Here is a 21,703-nt window from a genome sequence, read left to right as displayed (position 1 = left end):
CAGCTGCCTGGGCACATATTGGTATTTCCCTGGGGGTCTAGGGGCCATACCTGGTGGTCCAGTGTGGTGGCCATCCAGGTGGTCCTGGGCGGCTTCCCTGGTGGTCCTGGGTAGGATCCGAGGGGGGGGGGGCTGTGGTGATAAACAATCAGCACAGACCCCCCCTGTCAGGAGAGCAGCCAATCGGCTCTCCTCTACTCGCGTCTGTCAGACGCGAGTGAGGAAAAGCCGATCACCGGCTCTTCCTATTTACATCGTGATCAGCCGTGGACACGGCTGATCACGTGGTAAAGAGTTTCCGTCAGAGACTCTTTACCTAGATCTGTGTTGCAGGGTGTCAGACTGACACCCCGCAACAACGATCGCCGCGATGCGCGCCCCCGGGGGTGCGCAGCGGCTCAATATCCTGATCACGTCATATTAGATTGTAAGCTCTTCTGAGCAGGGCCCTCTTAATCCTCTTGTATTTTATTGTATTATAACTGTATTGTCTCCCTTTTATATTGTAAAGCGCTGCGTAAACTGTTGGCGCTATATAAATCCTGAATAATAATAATATGACGTCCGGTCAGGAATATCAAACCACTTTGCCGCCGTCGTTTTGTAATAGGGCGGGCGGCAAGTGGTTAAGTTTAGTGTGTCGACCAGCACACATCTAAACAAACCCGATCGTCGGGACACAAGAAGAGAGATGGTGACATCAGCACGTCTCTCTCCCCTACGCGTTTCGTCACTCCTGACATTGTCCTGGGGCAGCTCATTGTGTATTGCTGTGAGTGGGATCCCTAAAAAAACCTAAAGGATTTTTACACTATGTGGAGCCGTTTGGTTTATTTTTTTCGGTGGCAACCCTCTTTCCATTTCCACGGATATCATCCGGAGTGGGGAGTGATCCTAAAGTGTGGAGAAAGGCCCTGGCTGGGTTTAAGCCGCAGGCGTTCTTTGACCCCCTGTGACAATAGGTCCATTGGAGCTGGTAAGCCTTCCCATAGCTGGTGGTGGATTCACTGGGATATTTGGTGATAGACACAGATATGGAATTAGTCACTTTGCCATGTTAATAAGGACTACCTTTCATATGTATCATTTGTTTCGGTACATATATGGACTTTAATTTGATGTTTATAGTGCATTTTTTTACTTATTTATTCCCATTTTTGCAGGCAAACTGGGATAACGTCTACTTTATATCTGATGTTCCCATTCACGTTGCATGATTTTTAAAAATTACTGCTCACCTACTTAGGTTTCCCTTTCTATGTAATGTTAAGGAGAAGGCTGGAGAGCTATGTTTACCATCACTAACCCTGCTATACTATGCTGGCAGATCTCATCACTAGATGTGCACACTGTATGTCCTAACAAAGGGTTAAAGATCTGAAGGATTGGGTGGTACATTGTGTGTTAAAGCACTTTTAAATAAAACTATCCCTCAGTCTGTCCCTTGACTGCACATTAGAAGCTGTCTATTATTATTATTCACGATTTATATAGTGCCAACAGTTTAGGCAGCTCTTTACAATGTAGAGGGGGGACAGCACAATTACAGTACAGTTTAATACAGAAGGGACAGGAGGACCCTGCTCATAGAGCTTGCATTCTAAAGGGAGGGGGTGGTGGTACAAAAGGTAATAGATGCGGGGAATGATTTGATGGGGGTGGCTCGGGACAATTGTTAGGTGGGTGTGGGATAGGCTTCCCTGAGTAAGTGAGTTTTCTGGGATCTCCTAAAGGTGGACAGGTTAGGGGCGGATCGGATATACTGGGGGCAGGGAATTTCAGAGGATGGGAGAGGCTCTGGAGAAGTCCTGAAGGCAAGCATGAGAGGAGGTAACAAGGGAGCTAGAGAGCAGGAGAAGTGCTAGGAGGAGCGGAGGGGACGATTTGGGCGATATTTGCAGATGAGGTTGGTGATGTAGATGGGGGCGATGTTGTGGATGGCCTTGTATGTTGTGGTTAGCATTTTGAATTTTATACGGTGGGGTAGCGGAAGCCAGTGAAGGGAATGGCAGAGAGGAGCAGCAGTCACGGATCGGTTAGTGAGGTGTATTAGTCTAGCAGCAGCATTCATAATAGACTGAAGGGGGGATAGCCTGTGTAAGGGTAGACCATTAAGAAGAGAGTTCCAGTAGTCAAGTCGGGAAATAATAATCAAGGAGTTAATAAGTTGCTTTGTGGTGTCATTAGTCAGGAAGGGTCAAATTCTGGAGATGTTGCGGAGGTTAAGGCGGCAGGATTTAGCCAGTGATTGGATGTGGGGGCTGAAGGAGAGGTCAGAGTCAAGAATTACACCCAGCACTCTGGCATGTGTGAAGGGACCAATGGTTGTGTTGTTGATCTTAATAGTAAAGTTATGGAGGGGGGACCGGGAAGGATGAAATATTACAAGCTCAGTTTTAGAAAGATTGAGTTTGAGAAAGTGATGCGACATCCATACCGATATGTCATTCAGTAAGTTGGAGATTCGTGAGGAGATCGAGGGGATGAGTTGAGGAGTGGAGAGATAGATCTGGGTGTCATCGGCGTAGAGGTGGTACTGGAAGCCATGGGAGGTTATCAACTGGCCCAGGGAGGAGGTATAGAGCGAGAATAGGAGGGGCCCAAGGACAGAGCCTTGGGGTACCCCAACAGAGAGAGGAAGAGGAGCGGAGGAGATGGACTTGTAAGTGACACTGAAAGTGCGCTGAGATAGGTAGGAGGAGAACCAGGATAAAGCAGAATCACGGAGGCCAAGGGAGTGTAGTTTGCTGAGGAGGAGCAGGTGGTTAACTGTGTCGAAGGCAGCAGAGAGATCTCAGAGTATGAGTATGGAGTAATGGCCATTGGTTTTAGCAGTTAGTAGGTCATTGGTGAGTTTTAGTAGGGCAGTTTCAGTGGAATGTTGTGGACAGAAGCCGGACTGTAGGGGGTCGAGAAGGTTGTTGTCCGTGAGGTAGCGACTCATTCGGTCATGGACAAGGCGTTCGATGAGCATGGAGGCAAATGGGAGCAGGGAGATGGGTCTTAAGTTATTCAAACAGGTGGGGTCTAGTGAGGGTTTTTTAAGTATGGGGGTAACCAGTGCATGTTTGAGCAGGGAAGGAAAGGGAAGGAAAGGTGCCGGAGGAGAGGGAGAGGTTGAAGATGTGGGTTAGGGAGTTTAGGATATGGGAAGGTGGTCGCAGTAATTGTGAGGGGACAGGGTCCAGGGGACAGGTGGCGAGGTGGGCCATGGAGAGGAGTTTATCAACTTCATCGGTGGTAACTGGGCAGAAGGAGGAGAGTATTGAGTGTGGTGTTGGACCTGATGTGTTGGGTAGGGGAGGAAGTTGAATGGTGGATAGCTCCTTGCGAATTGTGTCGATTTTGCTTTTGAAATGGTTAGCAAGCTGTGGAGCGGTAAGAGTCTATAGAGTGTTATGTACAAACTAGGGATGAGCTCCGGCGTGTTTGCACACTCCACGTGCAGAGCCCACCAGGAAGTCGGCACGGCGCTGTGCTAATCACAGGCAGTGAGACATTTCCCGATCTCTGCAGCCGCACATCGGGAAAATATCTCATTGCCTGTGATTAGCGCAGTGCCGTGCCGACTTCCTGGCGGGCTCTGCGCATGGAGTGTGCGAACACGCCGGAGCTCATCCTTAGTACGAACCTACTCGAAGGAAACACCTAGAAAAAGTAAGAGTTATTTTTTTAATGAATTGTTTTTAGGTATTCTATGTGAATGGGAACTAAACAGAGTGGGGCAGGGGGTTCTCAAATTTGACTTTGAAAGTGGAAACAGTTCTCCACAAGAAACGTTCAAGTACCTTAAATATTAACCAGATCCTCCTAGGAGTACCCAGGAAGCAACCCAATCCTGGGCACACAGAATTCACCAATCCCTCGACCTCAGCTTCCAATCAGAGCTCTGTCACACCCCCTACGCCATCTCACACACCAATGAGGGCACCTCAGTAGCCAATACTGGCTGCTCGGTGCACAAAATAGGATTTGATTAAGGGAAATACAAGGTTCCAAGATTATTTTAAATGATGCAATGCTGGATGAGTTCAACAGGCCAATGGTCAGTAATAGTCAAAATAGGAAAAGCCAGCAACTCCATGTCCATATCCAAATTTAAACGTTTATTGGTACATGTAAAAAGATACAAGGGCTGACGCGTTTCGGCACACCGCCTTGGTCACAGCGCTGGTCAATAATATAGAGGATTTTATCATCTTTATACAGTTTCAAGATTACACACCAAGTTTCCTGTCACATGATCAGTTTCAGGAAGGCAAGAAAGGATGACACACACCCAACTTCATTTAGCTAGATATGGTGTTCACTGCTTTATATTTAAATCTTTAAAAAAAAGGAAACAAAGGCCTCACTGCTAGTAAGTGACTGTCATGCTGCTTCTCTGGTTTTAATTATTTTAGCAGTTCAGTAACACTTACTTGTCTGGCCCTTCCCCAGCCTGTGACTGAACAGTGAAAGGAGAAGCAGCAGACTAATGAGGTCACCTCTCTGTCACGCTGTTTTTTCCCCTTATCTGCATGCTCCTTATTGCCACATGAGGCATGCAGCACAGCTGATTGGTTCCTTGTGCCTCTTCCCTTCTCCCATTCTGAGTCCTGCTGGACAGTGAACGGCAAGCATGCTGATACTGGGCCAAACTCAGGTTTTTGCACTGCTTGCATTTAAAAAAAAAAGACGCATTTAATGATATGTTAATGCAGTGTTTTTCTACTCCAGTTCTCAAGGTGCCCCAACAGAGCATGTTTTCAGGCTCTCCATTATTTTGCACAGGTGATTTGATCAGTTTCACTGCCTTAGTAATTACCACAGCTGTTTCATCTGAGGGAAATCCTGAAAACATGATCTGTTGGGGCACCTTGAGGACTGGAGTTGAGAAACACTGTGTTAAGGTATAATGAGCTGCACTAATTTGTGTATTTTATATCTAGACCAAAATTTAGCTTTAAAGTATATGTAAACCCTTATCTTATAAAACAACCCATTCAGTTTAAAATAGAAATGAAAGCCAAAAACAATTGTGTATATAGATATAAAAAAAACATTATAAATATCTTTTTATAAGTGAAAACTTACCCTCTGTTCTCAGCTGCAAAATGAGCTTAAAGAGCTAGGGGAGATGAAATAGCAGCACATCGATCTTCCCATAGAATTGCTGGGGGGGGGGGGGGGGGGGGGTGGTGGTGTCAAGACAAGTCTGAGTGCAGTACAGTAGCTAAGTAGTTAGCACTTCCGCCTAGCAGCACTAGGGTCACAGGTTTGAATCCCAATCATGACACTATCTGCCTGGAGTTTGCATGTTCTCCCTGTGCCTGTGTGGGTTTCCTCCGGGTACTCCGGTTTCCTCCCACACTCCAAAAACATGCTGGGAGGTTAATTGGCTCCTGTCCAAATTGACCCTAGTATGTGTATGTATGAATGTGTGTTAAGGACCTTAGATTGTAAGCTCTTTGAGGGCACGGACTGATGTGAATGTATACAATATATATATGTGAAGTGCTGCGTAAATTGACACGCTATATAAAAACCTGTAATAATCATTAGAGGAGAGCAGGCTGAGTTCTCAGCACAGCTAGAAAACTGACCACATGTGGTCTCATACCTGGTATGGTCAGTTTTTAATAGGAAAGCAGAGGGACTGGCAGGACCACCAGGGATTTCACATAAAGGAAGCAATACAAAGAGAACAGGATACTTTCTCATACAAGAACAGTATCTCACATTTTTGTAAATATTGTATTATATATAATAATTTCTTCAGTGTTGTCACATGAAAAGATATAATAAAATATTTGCAAAAATGTGAGGGGTGTACTCACTTTTGTGAGATACTGTACATGGTACAGCAGGCACATATCAGGAATATGAAATGTTGGGTTTACATATTCTTTAAGTCCTGGAAGCCTCAAGCTCATCACTGGGGTCAGTGTCTGAACTAAGTTTGTTGCATATTTCCATGGAGGATGGATTTGGTAAACTGGGTATAGAATTACTCACTCTCCTGTTCCTCTGGATGATCTCGCTCATATTCCACACCATCGATGTACTGTGTAATCCTCTCTTTATAGAAGCGACGGGCCAGGTCTCTCGGGCTGTCCTGATTGCTGTTCCTCGCTTCCAATGCTCGGGTTATACTCACAACTTTACTGAGCAGAAATTTGAAGCAGTGCAGGTGACCTTCCATGGCTGCTAGATGTACTTTAGGGAGAAAAGATCAAAAATTCTTAGGAAAAGAAATCCAATATCTTTTATTATTACTATGCAGATTTATTAACCACCATAGAAAAACAAGCATAGGGTCTACCTTCTCCTTGCTCTTCTCTTGCTGTAATAAATCAGGTAAAAAGTATCAGGTCCTTGTAGAAGTATCTGTTCATCCAAAACTGCTATTTAACCACATAAGAACCGAGCCTCTTTCTTTGTCGTACATTATGGGACACAGAGCCTTAAGTAATTACTTAATGGGTTATAGGCCACCTTCAGGTGTTGACAATGGTAAACCAATCAAGGAAATTTACTTCCTATATAACCCCTCCTCCTTCCAGGGACTGTGGCTGTTTTTTACTGTGTCTGTGCCTACTGCTGGAATGGGTCTCTGCCCCCCCCCCCATGTATGGGTTGCAAAACTGGCATTCCTAATACAAGAACAACACTTTTTTCCCAGCACTAGGCTGAACTTTATAGCAGCTTTAAAAGTCATGACTATTTTCAGCAATTAAGTGCAAATTTGTATAGTGCCTCTGTTTTTGTACTTAGGACTAGGGGTGCAACGGATCAAAAAACTCACGGTTCGGATCGTTCCTCGGATCAGAGTCACGGATCGGATCATTTTAGGATCAACAAAAAAAAAATATATCCACATCTCCCCCCACTGTAATATATCCACATCTCCCCCCACTGTAATATATCCACATCTCCCCCACTGTAATATATCCACATCTCCCCCACTGTAATATATCCACATCTCCCCCACTGTAATATATCCACATCTCCCCCACTGTAATATATCCACATCTCCCCCCACTGTAATATATCCACATCTCCCCCACTGTAATATATCCACATGTCCCCCCACTGTAATACATCCACATGTCCCCCCCCCACTGTAATACATCCACATGTACCCCCCCCACTGTAATACATCCACATGTCCCCCCCCCCACTGTAATACATCCACATGTCCCCCCCACTGTAATACATCCACATGTCCCCCCCACTGTAATACATCCACATGTCCCCCCCACTGTAATACATCCACATGTCCCCCCCACTGTAATACATCCACATGTCCCCCCCCCACTGTAATACATCCACATGTCCCCCCCACTGTAATACATCCACATGTCCCCCCCCCACTGTAATACATCCACATGTCCCCCCCCACTGTAATACATCCACATGTCCCCCCCACTGTAATACATCCACATGTCCCCCCCACTGTAATACATCCACATGTCCCCCCCACTGTAATACAGCCACACACCCCCCCCCTCCACTGTAATACAGCCACATGTCCCCCCACTGTAATACAGCCACACGCCCCCCCCCCACTGTAATACAGCCACATGTCCCCCCGCACTGTATACATTACAGTGCTGTTAGTCTGACCTTAGTGTTAAGAGAAGCCGGCGCCGCCAAGCCAGCCGCCGGACCCACGAGTTGAGGGCGAGGTGATGACGTTGCTGGGTGTACCAAGATGGCCGGGCTCCGGAGCTAGGCCGAAGCCGCGGCCTTTCCTAAAACCCGAGGCCGCGGAGCGCTCCGCGGACCGCGGGTGTGCCGATCCGAACAGCCTGGCCCGTTCGGATCACGGATCGGTGACGATCCGTTGCACCCCTACTTAGGACTATGCCTGCCAAAAAAGACAGCACAAAAACCAAAAAGATACTAAAAGGTTTCACCCCCAGGCATTAGGATCTCGAGTCGCATTTCCATGCTGTCATCCTCGCCTGAATTACCAGTTATGGCAAGCCAGGGTGAGCCATTGGAACAAATTAATGGTGCAGCTGATTCTCACATCTCATCCCCTGTATATGTGACTGAAGATGTCCTTTCCTCCTCCCTGCAGGGTCTGGAAAGAAGCGGCTTTAATCGCATCCTCCATTCAAGTGGATGGAACCTTTGCAAGGGGAACAGTGGGCTCAGGATGAGGTGTTACCCTCAGTCGATCAGGAGGAAAAACAATCCAATGATTCCTCTGTGGAGGAAACAACGGTAGATGAACCTTTTTCAGCCTCACAATATGAGAAATTCCTGATACAAACTCTTACGGAGATGGTTCGTTCCACTTTTATGCTACCCCTAACGCAGTCTCCTGAAAGCTTGGTTTCTTCCTTGGGTTCCTTAAAACCTTCTCAGCCTTTGCATGCGTTTCCTGCACATGCATTACTAGAACAGCTTATTTTTGCTGAATGGGATCACCCGGATAAGCATTTTCTCCCTCCTAAGAGATTTTCAATTCTCTATTCCCTGGAAGAGAAATTCTCTAAAAGATGGAAAATACCAGCAGTTGACGCTGCGATTTCCAGTGTGAATAAAGGCCTAACTTGTTCTGTAGACAATGCACAGATGCTTAAGGATCCAACAGATAAAAAGTTGGAATCCCTGTTAAAATCTTCTTTTTCCATGGCAGGTGCCGTTACTCAGCCTGCAGTCACTGCAATAGGCGTCTGCCAATCCCTAAAGGACCAATTTAAACAGGCCCTTAGAGAGATTCCTGCATAACAAGCTTGGGAATTGGCTGAACTACCAAAAGCATTATGATTTGCCATAGATGCCATTAAAGATTCTATTCACCAGGCGTCCCGCCTTACGCTTATGCTTGTTAATATGCGTAGAATCCTGTGGTTAAAAAATTGGTCAGCTGAAGCACCATGTAAAAACCTCCTAACTGGGTTCCCTTTTCATGGGGAGCAACTATTTGGAGAAGACTTGGAGAAATATATCCAAACAATTTCTAGTGGGAAAAGTAGACTTTTGGCAGTCAAAAGAAAGTATAAACGCCCTTTATTTAAACGTGCTCTTTCACCAGTGCCAGGGGCTTCCGCCTCTAGGCAGTAGCGATGGCCTCCGCCATCAGACTCTAGAGGAAAACCTCAGGGTCAGACCCAGGCTCAAAACAAGTCCTGAGGTCGGAAACCTGCAAAGCAGAATCCTAAAGCCTCATCATGAAGAGGCAACCCCCCTCACCAATGTGGGGGGGAAGACTTCTGCAGTTTTCAGAAGTCTGGAAAGAGGAAATTCAGGACAGAAGGGTCATCTCCACGGTAACGCTGGGGTACAAGTTGGAATTTCGGGACTTTCCATTGTCTCGCTTCCTGAGGTCAAGCATTCCCACAGATCCAGAGAAAAGACAATCTCTGTTTCAGGCACTAGACCGAATAATATCTCAAGGGGTGATCATACAGATCCCCACAAAAGAGCAAGGTCTGGGGTTTTATTCAAATTTTTTCATGGTACCAAAACCAAATGGAGACGTCAGACCCATTCTAGATCTAAGAAATCTAAATCAGTTCCTGAAAATCCGCTCCTTTCGCATGGAGACGATCAGGTCAGTAGTTTCTATCCTTCTAGGAGGAGAACTTCTTGCATCAATCGACATCAGGGATGCGTATCTGCATGTCCCTATATTTCCCGCTCATCAAAAGTTTCTGCGGTTCGAGTTAGAACAGCAGCATTTCCAGTTTGTAGCCCTGCCCTTCAGGCTAGCCACAGCACCCTGGGTGTTCACCAAAGTGCCGGCCCCACCTCTAGCCAGGTTAAGGGCACAGGGCATAACAGTCTTGCATACCTAGACGATCTATTGCTAATAGATCAGTCGGTGACTCGTTTGGAGCAAAGCGCACGCACTACAACCAACTATCTGAAAAGTTTGGGTTGGATTCTTAACCTAGAGAAATCTTCCTTAATACCGCTAAAAAGGCTGGAGTACTTGGGTCTGATCATAGACACAGCCCAGAAAAGGGTGTTCTTGCCTCAGGCAAAGATCAACTCCATAAGAGAGCTGGAGCAGATGGTCAGGTCAAATGGCGATCCCTCCATTCTCCTTTGCATGAGGTTACTAGGAACCATGGTGGCTTCATTCAAAGCAGTTCCCTATGCCCAGTTTCATTCAATACTGTTGCAAAACAGTATCCTGTCTGCTTGGAACAAAATAATTCAAGCCTTAGACTTACCAATGCAGCTGTCCCCAAGCCTCACTTGGTGGTTGCTAACCCAGAATCTGCTGAAAGAAAAATCCTTCAGACCAGTCATCTGGAAAGTGGTAACGAAGGATGCCAGCCTTTTAGGCTGGGGAGCAGTACTAGAAAAGACAACTGTCCAGGGATAGTGGTCAAGAACCGAAAGAACCTTGCCCATCAATATCCTAGAGATTCGGGCAGTACGTCTGGCTCTAAAGGCCTGGACTTTGGCAGTTGGACTACTTAAGTCGCCAGCAGCCAGGGGCGGACTGACCATTGAGTGACTCGGGCACTGCCCGAGGGCCCTGGGCCACTAGGGGGCCCCATCAGGGTTGCCAGCCTCAGGAAAACCAGGGACAGTATGTATAAATCTGTGTTTTTTTTACATCTGTCTGTGTATACTGTGTGTACATGTATGTGTATACTGTGTGATTATATACGGTGTGTGTGTATACTGTGTGGCCCCATAATCTCTGATTGCCTGGGGGCCCCATAATCTCCTATTGCCCGGGGGCCCCATGAGTTATCAGTCCGCCCCTGCCAGCAGCTATTCCCGGGGGAATGGTCTCTTCACCCCGACATATTTTGGGCTCTTTGCCAAAGATGGGGACTCCGGACATAGATCTTCTAGCGTCCAGGTTCAACATGAAGTTAGTCAACTTTGTGGCCAGAACAAGGAATCCATTCGCATGCGGAACGGATGCGTTGGTGACCCCATGGGATCAGTTCTCACTGATCTATGCATTCCCCCCTATTCAGTTGCTGCCACAACTTCTTTGCAAGATCAAGCTGGAAAGAAAGCTGGTAATTCTGGTGGCACCAGCATGGCCCAGAAGGTCATGGTATGCAGAAATCTTAAAGATGGCAGTGGAGGGCCCATGGTCTCTCCCACTACAGCCATATCTGCTCTCTCAGTGACCGATATTCCATCCTTCCTTACGATCTCTAAATTTAACGGCTTGGCTATTGAAACCCACATTCTGTACAAACATGGGCTTTCCGGGTCAGTTATCTCTACCCTGAATAATGCAAGGGAGCCAGCTTCCAGAACTATATATTAGAGAGTCTGGAGGGCTTATGTTTCCTGGTGTGAATCCAAGGGTTGGCAACCTCTGAGATATATCATAGGCAGAATTCTTGCCTTTCTACAATTAGGGGTATAAATTAAATTGGCCTTGAGTACTATTAAAGGCCAAGTCTCAGCTTTATCGGTCTTATTTCAAAGACCACTTGCTACTCATTCTTTAGTCTGGGGTTTTATACAAGGGGTAACGCAGCTTAATCCGCCCGTCAAACCTCCCTTGAACCCTTGGGACCTAAACTTAATTTTGTCTGTGTTACAAAAACAGCCATTTGAACCGATACAACATATTCCCCTAGTCCTTCTGACAAGGAAGTTGGTATTTTTGGTTGCTCCTCAGCAAGGAGGGTTTCGGAATTTGCTGCTCTTTCTTGTAAAAAAAAAATAGAAGGATGGCTAATCTGTGCTTAAGGTGCCACATCCAATAATATAGAACGAAAAAAAGGGGTTCCCCTAAGTGGACTTTACAGGCAACCATAAAAAAATAATATATATGCAAAAATTATATAAAAACAATTTTATTTAAACATGATTAAAAATAAAATAAAACATTGATACGCTAGTTTGTTACAATACAATTCATTTTTGGCTAGACCTCCTTACACCCAACGCGTTTCGGGATACAGTATAGTGCACTTATCTGCTGGTGTTTGGGACGTGCGGCCGGCTCCTTTCCATCCTCATAACAAACAAGTGGCTGATTTTGATTTATTGCCCTGTTTGGTTGTCAACCTTATCATCAAGATCCTCCACACTACCAGGGACATCCATTTAGGGCCTCAGTATATCCTCCTGGCCAGCTGTTGTCCAGAACTGTAGAAAACCTCCCGTTTTTTGGATGTTTTTTTTTTAATATTAAGCTTGTTAAAATATATGTCTGTTTCAGACACATTCAACGCACCCCTGCCTTAAAGGAGCTCCCCCACCAGCAATAACTATTTTTGTGCTATTGATCTGCATTTTTAATGTTGCTATAATGAAACGTTGAAAATCATCCCTTTCATTCAATCCTATATGAATTCCTTCTTCCGTTACACCCCTGAAGAAGGACTATACCGTATCCCGAAACGTGTTGGTGTAAGGAGGTCTATTCAAAAAATTCTTCATCTATAATGATAATAATGAACTGTATTGTAACAAACTAGCGTATCAATGTTTCATTTTATTTTTAATCATGTTTAAATAAAATTGTTGTTTTTATATAATTTTTGCATACATATTTTTTTTTATGGTTGCCTGTAAGTCAACTTAGGGGAACCCCTTTTTTTCGCTCTTTCTTGTAAAGAGCCATATTTGATTATTTATGAGGACACGGCGGTGTTACGCCCTCGTCCAGATTGTTTGCCAAAAGTGGTCTCAGGTTTTCACATGAACCAAGATATTGTCCTGCCATCGTTTTTACCAAAACCATGTTCCAGGGAAGAAAAGTCACTACATTGTCTTGATGTGGTGAGAGCAGTGAAAATCTATTTAAAGGCAACTGCTCAGATTCGTAAGACTGATGTCTTATTTATTCTGCCAAAGGGTCCTAAGAAAGGACAGGCAGCGTTGAAATCCACTGTGGCTAAGTGGATTCGGCAAGTGATAATTTAAAGTTATGATTTAAGGGGTAAGATTCCCCCGTTTCAAGTTAAGGCGCACTCTACCAGGTCGGTTGGTGCTTCTTGGGCAGTGCGTCATCAGGCCTCCATGGCTCAGATCTGCAAGGCCGCAACTTGGTCTTCAGTGCATACATTCACAAAATGTTATCAAGTGGATGTATGAAGGTATGAGAATATCGCCTTCGGGTGCAGTGTGCTGCAGGCAGCAGTAAAGATCCTCAAGTCTGGAGGTACCCTGCGGGTTGTGTCTCCCTCCCCTCAAGTAGCATTGCTATTGGACATCCCATTAAGTAATTACTTAAGGCTCTGTGTCCCATGATGTACTCCAAGAAAAGGATTTTACAGGTAAGCTGTTACAAAAATCCTATTTTTTGAGATTTGTTGTTTTTAAGTTAAAAACATTTTTTTTGGCTAGAAAATTACTCAGAACCCCCAAACAGTATACTTTTTTTTTTTCTAACACCCTAAAGAATAAAATGGCGGTCGTTGCAATACTTTCTGTCACACCGTATTTGCGCAGCGGTCTTACAATCGCACTTTGTTTGGAAAAAATAAATTTTTTTTAATTAAAAAATAAGACAACAGTAAAGTTAGCCCAATTTTTTTTATATTGTAAAAGATAATGTCACGCCGAGTAAATTGATACCCAACATGTCATACTTCAAAATTGCGCTCGTTCGTGGAATGGCGACAAACTTTTACCCTTAAAAATCTCCATGGGCAACATTTAAAAAATTCTACAGGTTGCATGTTTTGAGTTACAGAGGAGGTCTAGGGCTAGAATTATTGCTCTCGCTCTAATGATCGCGGCGATACCTCACATGTGTGGTTTGAACACCGTTTTCATATGCGAGCGCTACTCATGTATGCGTTCGCTTCTGCACGCGAGCACTGTTCTTTAAAAAAAAAAAAGTGTCACTTTTATTCCTATTACAAGGAATGTAAACATCCCTTGTAATAGAAAAAAAGCATGACAGGACCTCTTAAATATAAGATCTGGGTTCAAAAAGACCTCCACTAAAGTGCAATTAAAAAAAAAAAATTGACAAATTTGAAATTTAAAATGGCCCTTTAAGAGCTATAGGCAGAAGTTTCGTTTTGACGTCGCTTCCGCCCTGCAATGGTATGGGGACGGGTGGGGGCCATCTTCCCCTCACTGGTCTCCATACCCAGCAAGGGACAACATCCGGTCGCCTCCGCCGCTGCCGACGGCTCAGGTAAGCGATGGATGGCACCGGAGAGCGGCGGGAGGGGGGGCCCCTCTGCCGCAGCCGATAAAAGTGATCTCGTGGCGAATTTCTCGCAGAGACCACCATTATCGGAAAACCGGACCGCCGGACGAAGAAGAGGATACCGGAGTTATGGCAGCTAGCTGCTGCCATAACAACGATATTCCACTTCAAAGTTAGGACATATATCGGCGTGCGACGGTCCGTAAGTGGTTAACTTTCTGGTACTGGAGAGTTTAAAGTGGTTGTAAACCTCAGACATGAAATATGAACAAATCATATCCTTCTATAGTGTATACTTGTCTCAATACAGAGCACTAAATGTCATTTTCTGTCTACTTCTTCCATCCTCTGCTATCTGCATGAATCACTTCTGACAAGCTTTTTTTTGACACCAAGAAAAAAAAAAGATGATAGGGAGAGATCTCCAGTGCACAGTCTGTGATTGACAGCCTCAGCTCTGTTCCTTGTGAAGGGGGTTGTGTCCCTTCCCTCCAATCAGGGCTCAGAGCTCCCCTCACTGAGCTCTGCAGATTGTCATTTCAGCTCCCGCCCCCTGCTTTTCAGAGCTGAGAAATTCTGTGAGCTGAGAAGCTGAGAGCTAAGAAGACTGCAGATAAATAGGTATAACATTTGTAGGAGGATTTGTTTAATCTCTGTATATCGCCTGAGGCCAGTCACTTCCCTGGGTATATGTAAGGGTTTACAACCACTTTAAAGTCTCACTCCAGCCCATTTTTTATCTTTGGATGGAAAATACTCAATACTTCCATCAGGTTTTTATTTATCTGTCTGTTTTTCTGTCGCCTGTGATGTGATAGTCACCACGACAAGAAGGTGTAGACAATAAATATATGGTCAGAGGCTCTAACCCTTCCCCGCTCTACTGCAAGTGTGTTTTCATCTGTATCTCCACTGCACAGACTTCCTTGAGGGAAAATGTCCCCAAAAACAATAAAAACCTGACAGATGCACTAACCTTTTTCTGCAGAAAACAGAAAAGATTGTCTGGCTCTGGGCTTTAAAACTTCCATTGGGTACTACCCAGGAGAAGCCAATAGCAGGAGTCCAAGGTGGACAGAAAGAGCAGGAAGGACCAGTAGGTGCCAAAACCCATCAGACTTTGGTCTTCTTAAGGGGATCCAAACATTTTAAAGTTGAACTCCAGGCAAACAGCTAAATACACTCATAGTAATACACATATTGGAGCTTTTTTACATGTCAAATTGATTGGTATTTCCCAAGATCTACACAGCTCTGCAACACATCACAGTCCTGCCTGCCAGGGAAGGTTACCCGATCTTTCTCTGCTTTAGTTTCACTTCCACTTAGAGGTCTCCAAAACCAACCCGCTTTATGGCCTTGTTCACACTTGCAGTCAGGGGTTGGTTGAGCTTCAGGTTTTACCGCCCCACGAACTTCCACCTTAAAGTAACACCAAAGGTTCGTTTTTTTTTTAAATAACAAACATATCATACTTACCTCCACTGTGCAGCTCGTTTTGCACAGAGTGGCCATGAACCTCCTCTTCTGGGGTCCCTCGGCGGCTCTCGCGACACCTCCCCACATCAGATAACCCCCTGGGAGAAGCTCTCTTCCGGGGGGTTACCTTGCGGGTGCTCTCCAGAGTCCAGCATTCGGCGTCCATATCGGCCGAATGCAGGACTCGGCCCCGCCCCCCGGGTCATTGGATTTTATTGACAGCAGCGGGACCCAATGGCTGTGCTGCTATCAATCTATCCAATCAATAAGATGCATTAAGGTAAAAAAAACACGAGGGTTTACAACCCCTTTAAAGTTGACTTCTGGTATATAAGTAAATAATCAGTCATAAAACTGCTCCCATCCCCCTTTCTAACACATATACTAACTACCCTGTGGGAGAAAGATGCATATACTTACCAATTCCCTGCCTGCTCCGCTCCCGTGATCTCCCCTGTGTCAGCCAGCACCAGCTACAGGGGAGAGGAGAGAGCGCTCTGACAATGGCTGGAATGCCTTAGCAGTGACATCACCCATAGGCTTACTATGGGCCATCCATTGTCGGTGCTTCCTCCTCTCCCCTACAGCAGCTGCTAGCTGACAGAGGGGAGCTGATCATGTGACCGGACTGGCACGGCTTGAGAATAGGCATAGTATATGCATCTTTTTTTCCACAGGGTAGTTAGTTAGTATATTTAAGATTAGTTAGTTGTTTCCCAGAATTCTACTTTACCTACTTGCTACCCAGGCCAATTCTGACACTTCGCTCCTACATTTAATAATCATCATTTTTTTGCTAGAAAATTACTCAGAACCCCCAAACATTATATATATATATATATATATATATATATATATATTTATATATTTTTAGCAGAGACCCTAGGGAATAAAATGATAGTCGTGGCAACTTTTTATCTCGCATGGTATTTGCGCAGTAATTTTTTTAACACTTTTTTTTTTTCCTAATGGTTTAATGCATTAAAAAAAAAAAAAAAAAAGAAAAAACAGTAAAAAGTTAGCCCAATTTTTTTGCATAACGTAAAAGATGATGTTACACTGAGTAAATAGATACTTAACATGTCACGCTTTGAAATTGCGCACGTGGAATGGCGCCAAAGTACGGTACTTAAAAATCTCCATAGGCGACGCTTTAAAAATTTTTACAGGTTACCTGTTTAGAGTTACAGAGGAGGTCCAGCCCTTTAATCATTGCTCTTGCTCTAACGTTCACGGCGATACCTCACATGTGTGGTTTGAACGTTGTTTACATATGTGGGCACGAACTACGTATGTGCACGCGGGGACAGGGGCGCTTTAAACATTTTTTTTTTTATTGTTTACTTTACTTTTATTTTTCTATTTCGACCCTTTCTTTTTACTTTTTTTTTTTTAATCACTTTTTTTCCCTTTTACAAGGAATGTAAACATCCCTTGTAATAGGAATAGTGTGTGACAGGTCCTCTTTACTCTTTGACAGTCCCCACATCTCACCTCTAGGCTGGGAGGCCTGAAAAAAAAAAAAAAAAAAAATGATCCTGGCTTCCCGGCTGAGGTGGCGGCATTTTTTCAAAAGCAGAGGCTGGGCGTGACAGCGTAACATCGCCCCCGGCCTCCAAAAAATCATAGAGACGCCGGATTCTCTATAGCCAACTTCCAGCATGGACCTTTTCCTTCTCCCGCTCGCTGATCATACGGGTGAGCCAGGGGAAGCACCGGAAGGGCAGCGGGAGGGGGGGAAGGTCCCCTCCTGCTGCCTGTAAGAACGATCAAGCTGCTGAAGACCTGCTATGATTGTTCTTATGGTACAGGCTCTAAAAGAAGATATCTGAATGATGCCTGTAGCTGCACCCATCATTCAGATATCCCCACTCAAAGTCAACTATGTATTCTGATGTTGTTGGGCAGGAAGTGGTTAAGCTACAACGATGGCCCAACAGGTGTGGTACACATGGTGCAACCCATGTTTTCCATCCCCAATTAAAAGCAAGAGTCGGTTTAGCATACCTGGAGTGTTTCCATTGTGATCGGTGTCTTCTACAGAAGCTCCCCATCTTACAAGGAGCTGTAAACAACCAAGTCGGCCATGGAAGGCAGCATAGTGAACTGGTGTCCAACCATTCACATCGGGACTGCTTGTATCCTGTTTGAAAGAAATATGAATAAAAAACCAAGCAGGAAAATTGATGATTTTCTGCATTAACGTATGCACAGAAGACTTGCATCCTTCCCTTGTGAGGACCAATCTCCCCCCCTTCATCTTTTTCTGATCGTCCCCTGGGGTCAGATGCATAGTAGCATACCAGTCAGCATCCAAAAATAATTGTTAAAGTGGAGTTCCACGCACTTTTACAACTCTTCAGCTTCCCTCACTAAACTGTGCACTGTAAACAAATTGGATATTTTTAAATTTTTTTTCTCAGCACCTACTGTATATCTGCTGTATTCATTTTTCACTTCCTCCTCCCTGGCCGCGGCCCATCACATCATTTCCTGTTTGCAATGCCTTCTGGGAAGGGACAGCAACTTCCTCTGAAACTGCCGTTGCTATGGAAACCTGACCTGAAACCTATTACACTACTTGTGCTGCGCTGAGCATGGGCGAGATCTGCAAGGATGAGATCCAGAAAGAAATACAGTCTGGCTTCAGATGCCCACACTTAAGATGGCCACGGCCTGCTGTAAGTTTACAAAATAACAAACTGCTGCTATAAACTAACAAAACAGACCTTAGTTTACAGACTAAATGTACTAGAATACATTAAGCTTGCGTATTATAGGGGTATTTTTATTTAAAAAGTATAATTTCGGCCGGAACACAACTTTAACAGGAAAGGAAAGAAGATTGTGGCCGAGGAGACACACACAGGCACAAATTTTGAACTGAAAATTTAGTTCTGACTGTACATTAATTTCGCCCTCCCCAGGGCTTCCTCCCCCCTTCACCCAGTTTTAAAAAATGTGTAGCACCCTACTTGATAGTTATGTAAATCTAGTTCTTAGCTCTACTCGCAGTTGAGCTGCATGTGATTATTTTGGGCTGTTCTGTGTCTCACTGGTTGCAGAACTGACTGCTTCCCCCTACCTTCTAGAGGGTTATGGAAAGTAGTGGGCTGTGAGAGTCAAATCAGCAGTTGAATATTTATGCAATTCCAGCCAATCTCTGGGGGAAGAATGCTCAGGTGATGGCTGGGAGGGAGCATAAATAGCTTAGGGCTTGGAAAAGAGGTGATCTTGTCCAGGACTCGGAGATCCCAGCCTGAAGGTCAGCTGCCCTTCTGGGCAGTCCAGCTTTGTTTCTTTATTTGTTCATTGAGGTCCAAGCTGTGCTAGCTGGGGGGCCTATTCTGCTGAACTCTGCTGGAGCTTACTGAGGGACTTATTTTGAGGATCTGATCTGAAGAATTCACGGGAGATATGTCTGGCAGAGATTGGAAGGAGGCATCCAAGGACAATAGTGAGTAAAGATTGCTGTGTGAGAACACAGTGAATGTGTGCTGCTGCTGTTTCTCTTGCATCAGAGTCAGCTTGTACCTTAAAGTGGACGTTATTGATGGTGTCCCCGTGTAGCTCAGCACATTATTTGCTGCTGCAAGGACTGTGCTCAGAATCTTTAGGAGGAACATAGGTATCCCACAGTTACCCTGCATCCATCCAAGTTAAATTTTTTCAATAAAGCATCAAAAAAGAATTGTAGTCTCTGATTTGTGCTGAAGGGTGTGCGGGCAGAGGGGAACACTCCTCCTTATTTGGTGGGACTATCCGTTGTGATCTCCCTTTTGGCCTGTTGTCTGCAGACGCAGATCGGATTGTCTAGGTATCGACAAACCTTTTGCTTCACATCCCCCCCATCCCCCTCTCTCACTATAAATGCAGTGCTCTTCCTCACCTCCTCAATGGCACGAAACGCCTTATACCAATTCATTGGAAGAGCCCGCGAGTTCCGAGTGAGCTGGACTGGCTTGGGAAGGTGATGGAGATCATGGAAGCAGACGAATTGGTGGCCACATGCAAGGGAACTCATGAGCGCTTTGACTCAATCTGGGCCTCATGGCGGGGGTCATACCTCTGGACAGGCCCCAGTCTCCTGTAGATTTTGCTTTGTTAATTTTGGCTGATCCTGCATTTGGGCAACTTGTCCAGGCGAACCGAACCCTGAATTAGGTTCAAAACCAGATACAGAACTAGCATTGGTGTTCCTAGTTTAGATACATCCCATCAGCCAATGAACCAGGTGTGGTTGCCGATTTATAGAGGCCTTAGCGGTAGTTGTATACATTTTTTGTATATTTTTTCATGTCTTATATGTTCCTACTTTACTTTATGTGAGCCTAAGATACTGTAAGGTTTCTGCTTTGACTTATTGTCTGAGTCCCCTATCCTTCCCCCGAAGTTTGAGGGAAATCATTAATACTGAGGACAAAATGTGGGAGTGAGCCAAACAATGAGAATATCCAAAACGTGATTCAAAATAGTTGACCCGTGAACTGTTTCCGGAAGTGGATGCTAATCCACACAACTGACACTATGAGGCTGTGGCTCATTACCGAGGTACCTTTTTGCTATATAAGTACAGTGCCTACAGCAGATGAGCACCCCAGATGATGTCTTGTGAGACAAAACACATTGGAACACTCTGCTGAAGTCACTGTTTTTTTATTTTTAAGCGCTTTTTTATCTACTAAAATGTGAGTGTATTTCCTCCTTTTTAAAAATAAATAATTTCAGATTTTCAAACGGAATTACACTATGTGCCTTCTTTTCCTTTTTACAAATAAATTGTATTGGAGAAACCATCCATCCGGTTTCCTGTCTAATACCTAACCCATTGAGGTTCACTGTCGGAGTTGGTCTTCTGGCTGGAGGTTGTGTCTGCTGTGGCAGTTTCCCCTGGGTGTGTTGCCCCACAAGCTTGATTGACCCATTAGGTGTATACTTAATCTATCTCAATCTCTCTGGTAAGCCTTTTGACTCTCTGGTGGTCAGCAAGTTTGGGCACGTTTTATTGTTCTATACCACATTGATGCTCAGTTCATGTGTCAACTATTTTGAATCACGTTCTGGATATTCTCATTGTTTGGCTCACTCTCACATTTTGTCCTCAGTATTAATGATTTGTCTTTTTTGGACATTATTTTTGGACATTATTTATATAATTTTCATTTGTACATTTGTTAATACTTTATTTGGTACACTACTTTCCCTTTAAGGGTTTATTATATTTGTGCACTCTACTTTATACGTATACATATTTGTACACTGTTTTATATTGTTTTCAGTTCACTCTGAGACCATTTTTGTGCACTCTTTTTTATACGTATATGTATTTGTACACCGTTTTATATTGTTTTCAGTTCACTCTGAGATCAACTTTTTAGCACTGCACTTACCACATGTATTCTAATTTTTGCAATTGATCTATTGCTGTGCTGGCTGCTTCCAAAACATCTTTTGTAGACAGCATGGTATATCTGCCTAATTTTTCGAATGTCCACTTAGATCGAAAATCTACGACAGGGACAGGCTCGTAATAGTAATAGTCATGGTGTAATGACGTATTGCGCTATCGATATCAGTATTAGTCCTCAAGGTGAATTTTGCCTTCCCTCTCCTCTTAACCCTTTTTCTATCCACTGTTTTGTATGGCTTAAAAATTGTATATATTGTGTATATATAAAGCAAATCTGCTCTCAAGTGTAAATACACCACTATAAGCAGCTGTACACAATGTCAGGATACTTGACATTACATAAACCAGAAATATAAATAGTGCAGCACTAAAACATCACAAACAAGCAGTGAGATTTTTTTTTTTTTTGCAATATTATAGTGACTCCTACTCAAGAGAAAAATATATAAAACATAATAAAAGTCCCAAAAATGCCTGAATGGTTAAAGTGGAGTTCCACCCACTTTTACAACTCTTCAGCATCCCTCACTAAACTGTGCACTGTAAACAAATTGGATATTTTTTTATTTTTTTTCTCAGCACCTACTGTATATCTGCTGTATTCATTTTTCACTTCCTCCTCCCTGGCCGTGGCCCATCGCATCATTTCCTGTTTGCAATGCCTTCTGGGAAGGGGCGGCAACTTCCTCTGAAACTGCTGTTGCTATGGAAACCTGACC

At 44.3% G+C, this 21,703-nt stretch overlaps 1 protein-coding gene across 2 annotated transcripts in view; it reads right to left on the bottom strand.

Annotated features, from left to right (window-relative positions):
• The window catches only part of ANKRD42 (ankyrin repeat domain 42), an 84,137-nt gene that overhangs the window by 42,364 nt on the left and 20,070 nt on the right, over window positions 1-21,703 (bottom strand). For both annotated transcript variants that reach the window (XM_073612829.1, XM_073612830.1), the window contains exons 5-6: window positions 17,582-17,717; window positions 5,998-6,198 (exon numbers count right to left, since the gene is read on the bottom strand). In XM_073612829.1, coding sequence (XP_073468930.1) covers window positions 5,998-6,198; window positions 17,582-17,717 — 337 coding nt within the window. The remainder of the gene's footprint in view (window positions 1-5,997; window positions 6,199-17,581; window positions 17,718-21,703) is intronic.

Source organism: Aquarana catesbeiana, linkage group LG02 (genome assembly GCF_042186555.1).
Source record: "Aquarana catesbeiana isolate 2022-GZ linkage group LG02, ASM4218655v1, whole genome shotgun sequence".
In the NCBI taxonomy this organism is placed as follows: domain Eukaryota; kingdom Metazoa; phylum Chordata; class Amphibia; order Anura; family Ranidae; genus Aquarana; species Aquarana catesbeiana.
This window is presented reverse-complemented; position numbering and strand designations above follow the sequence as displayed.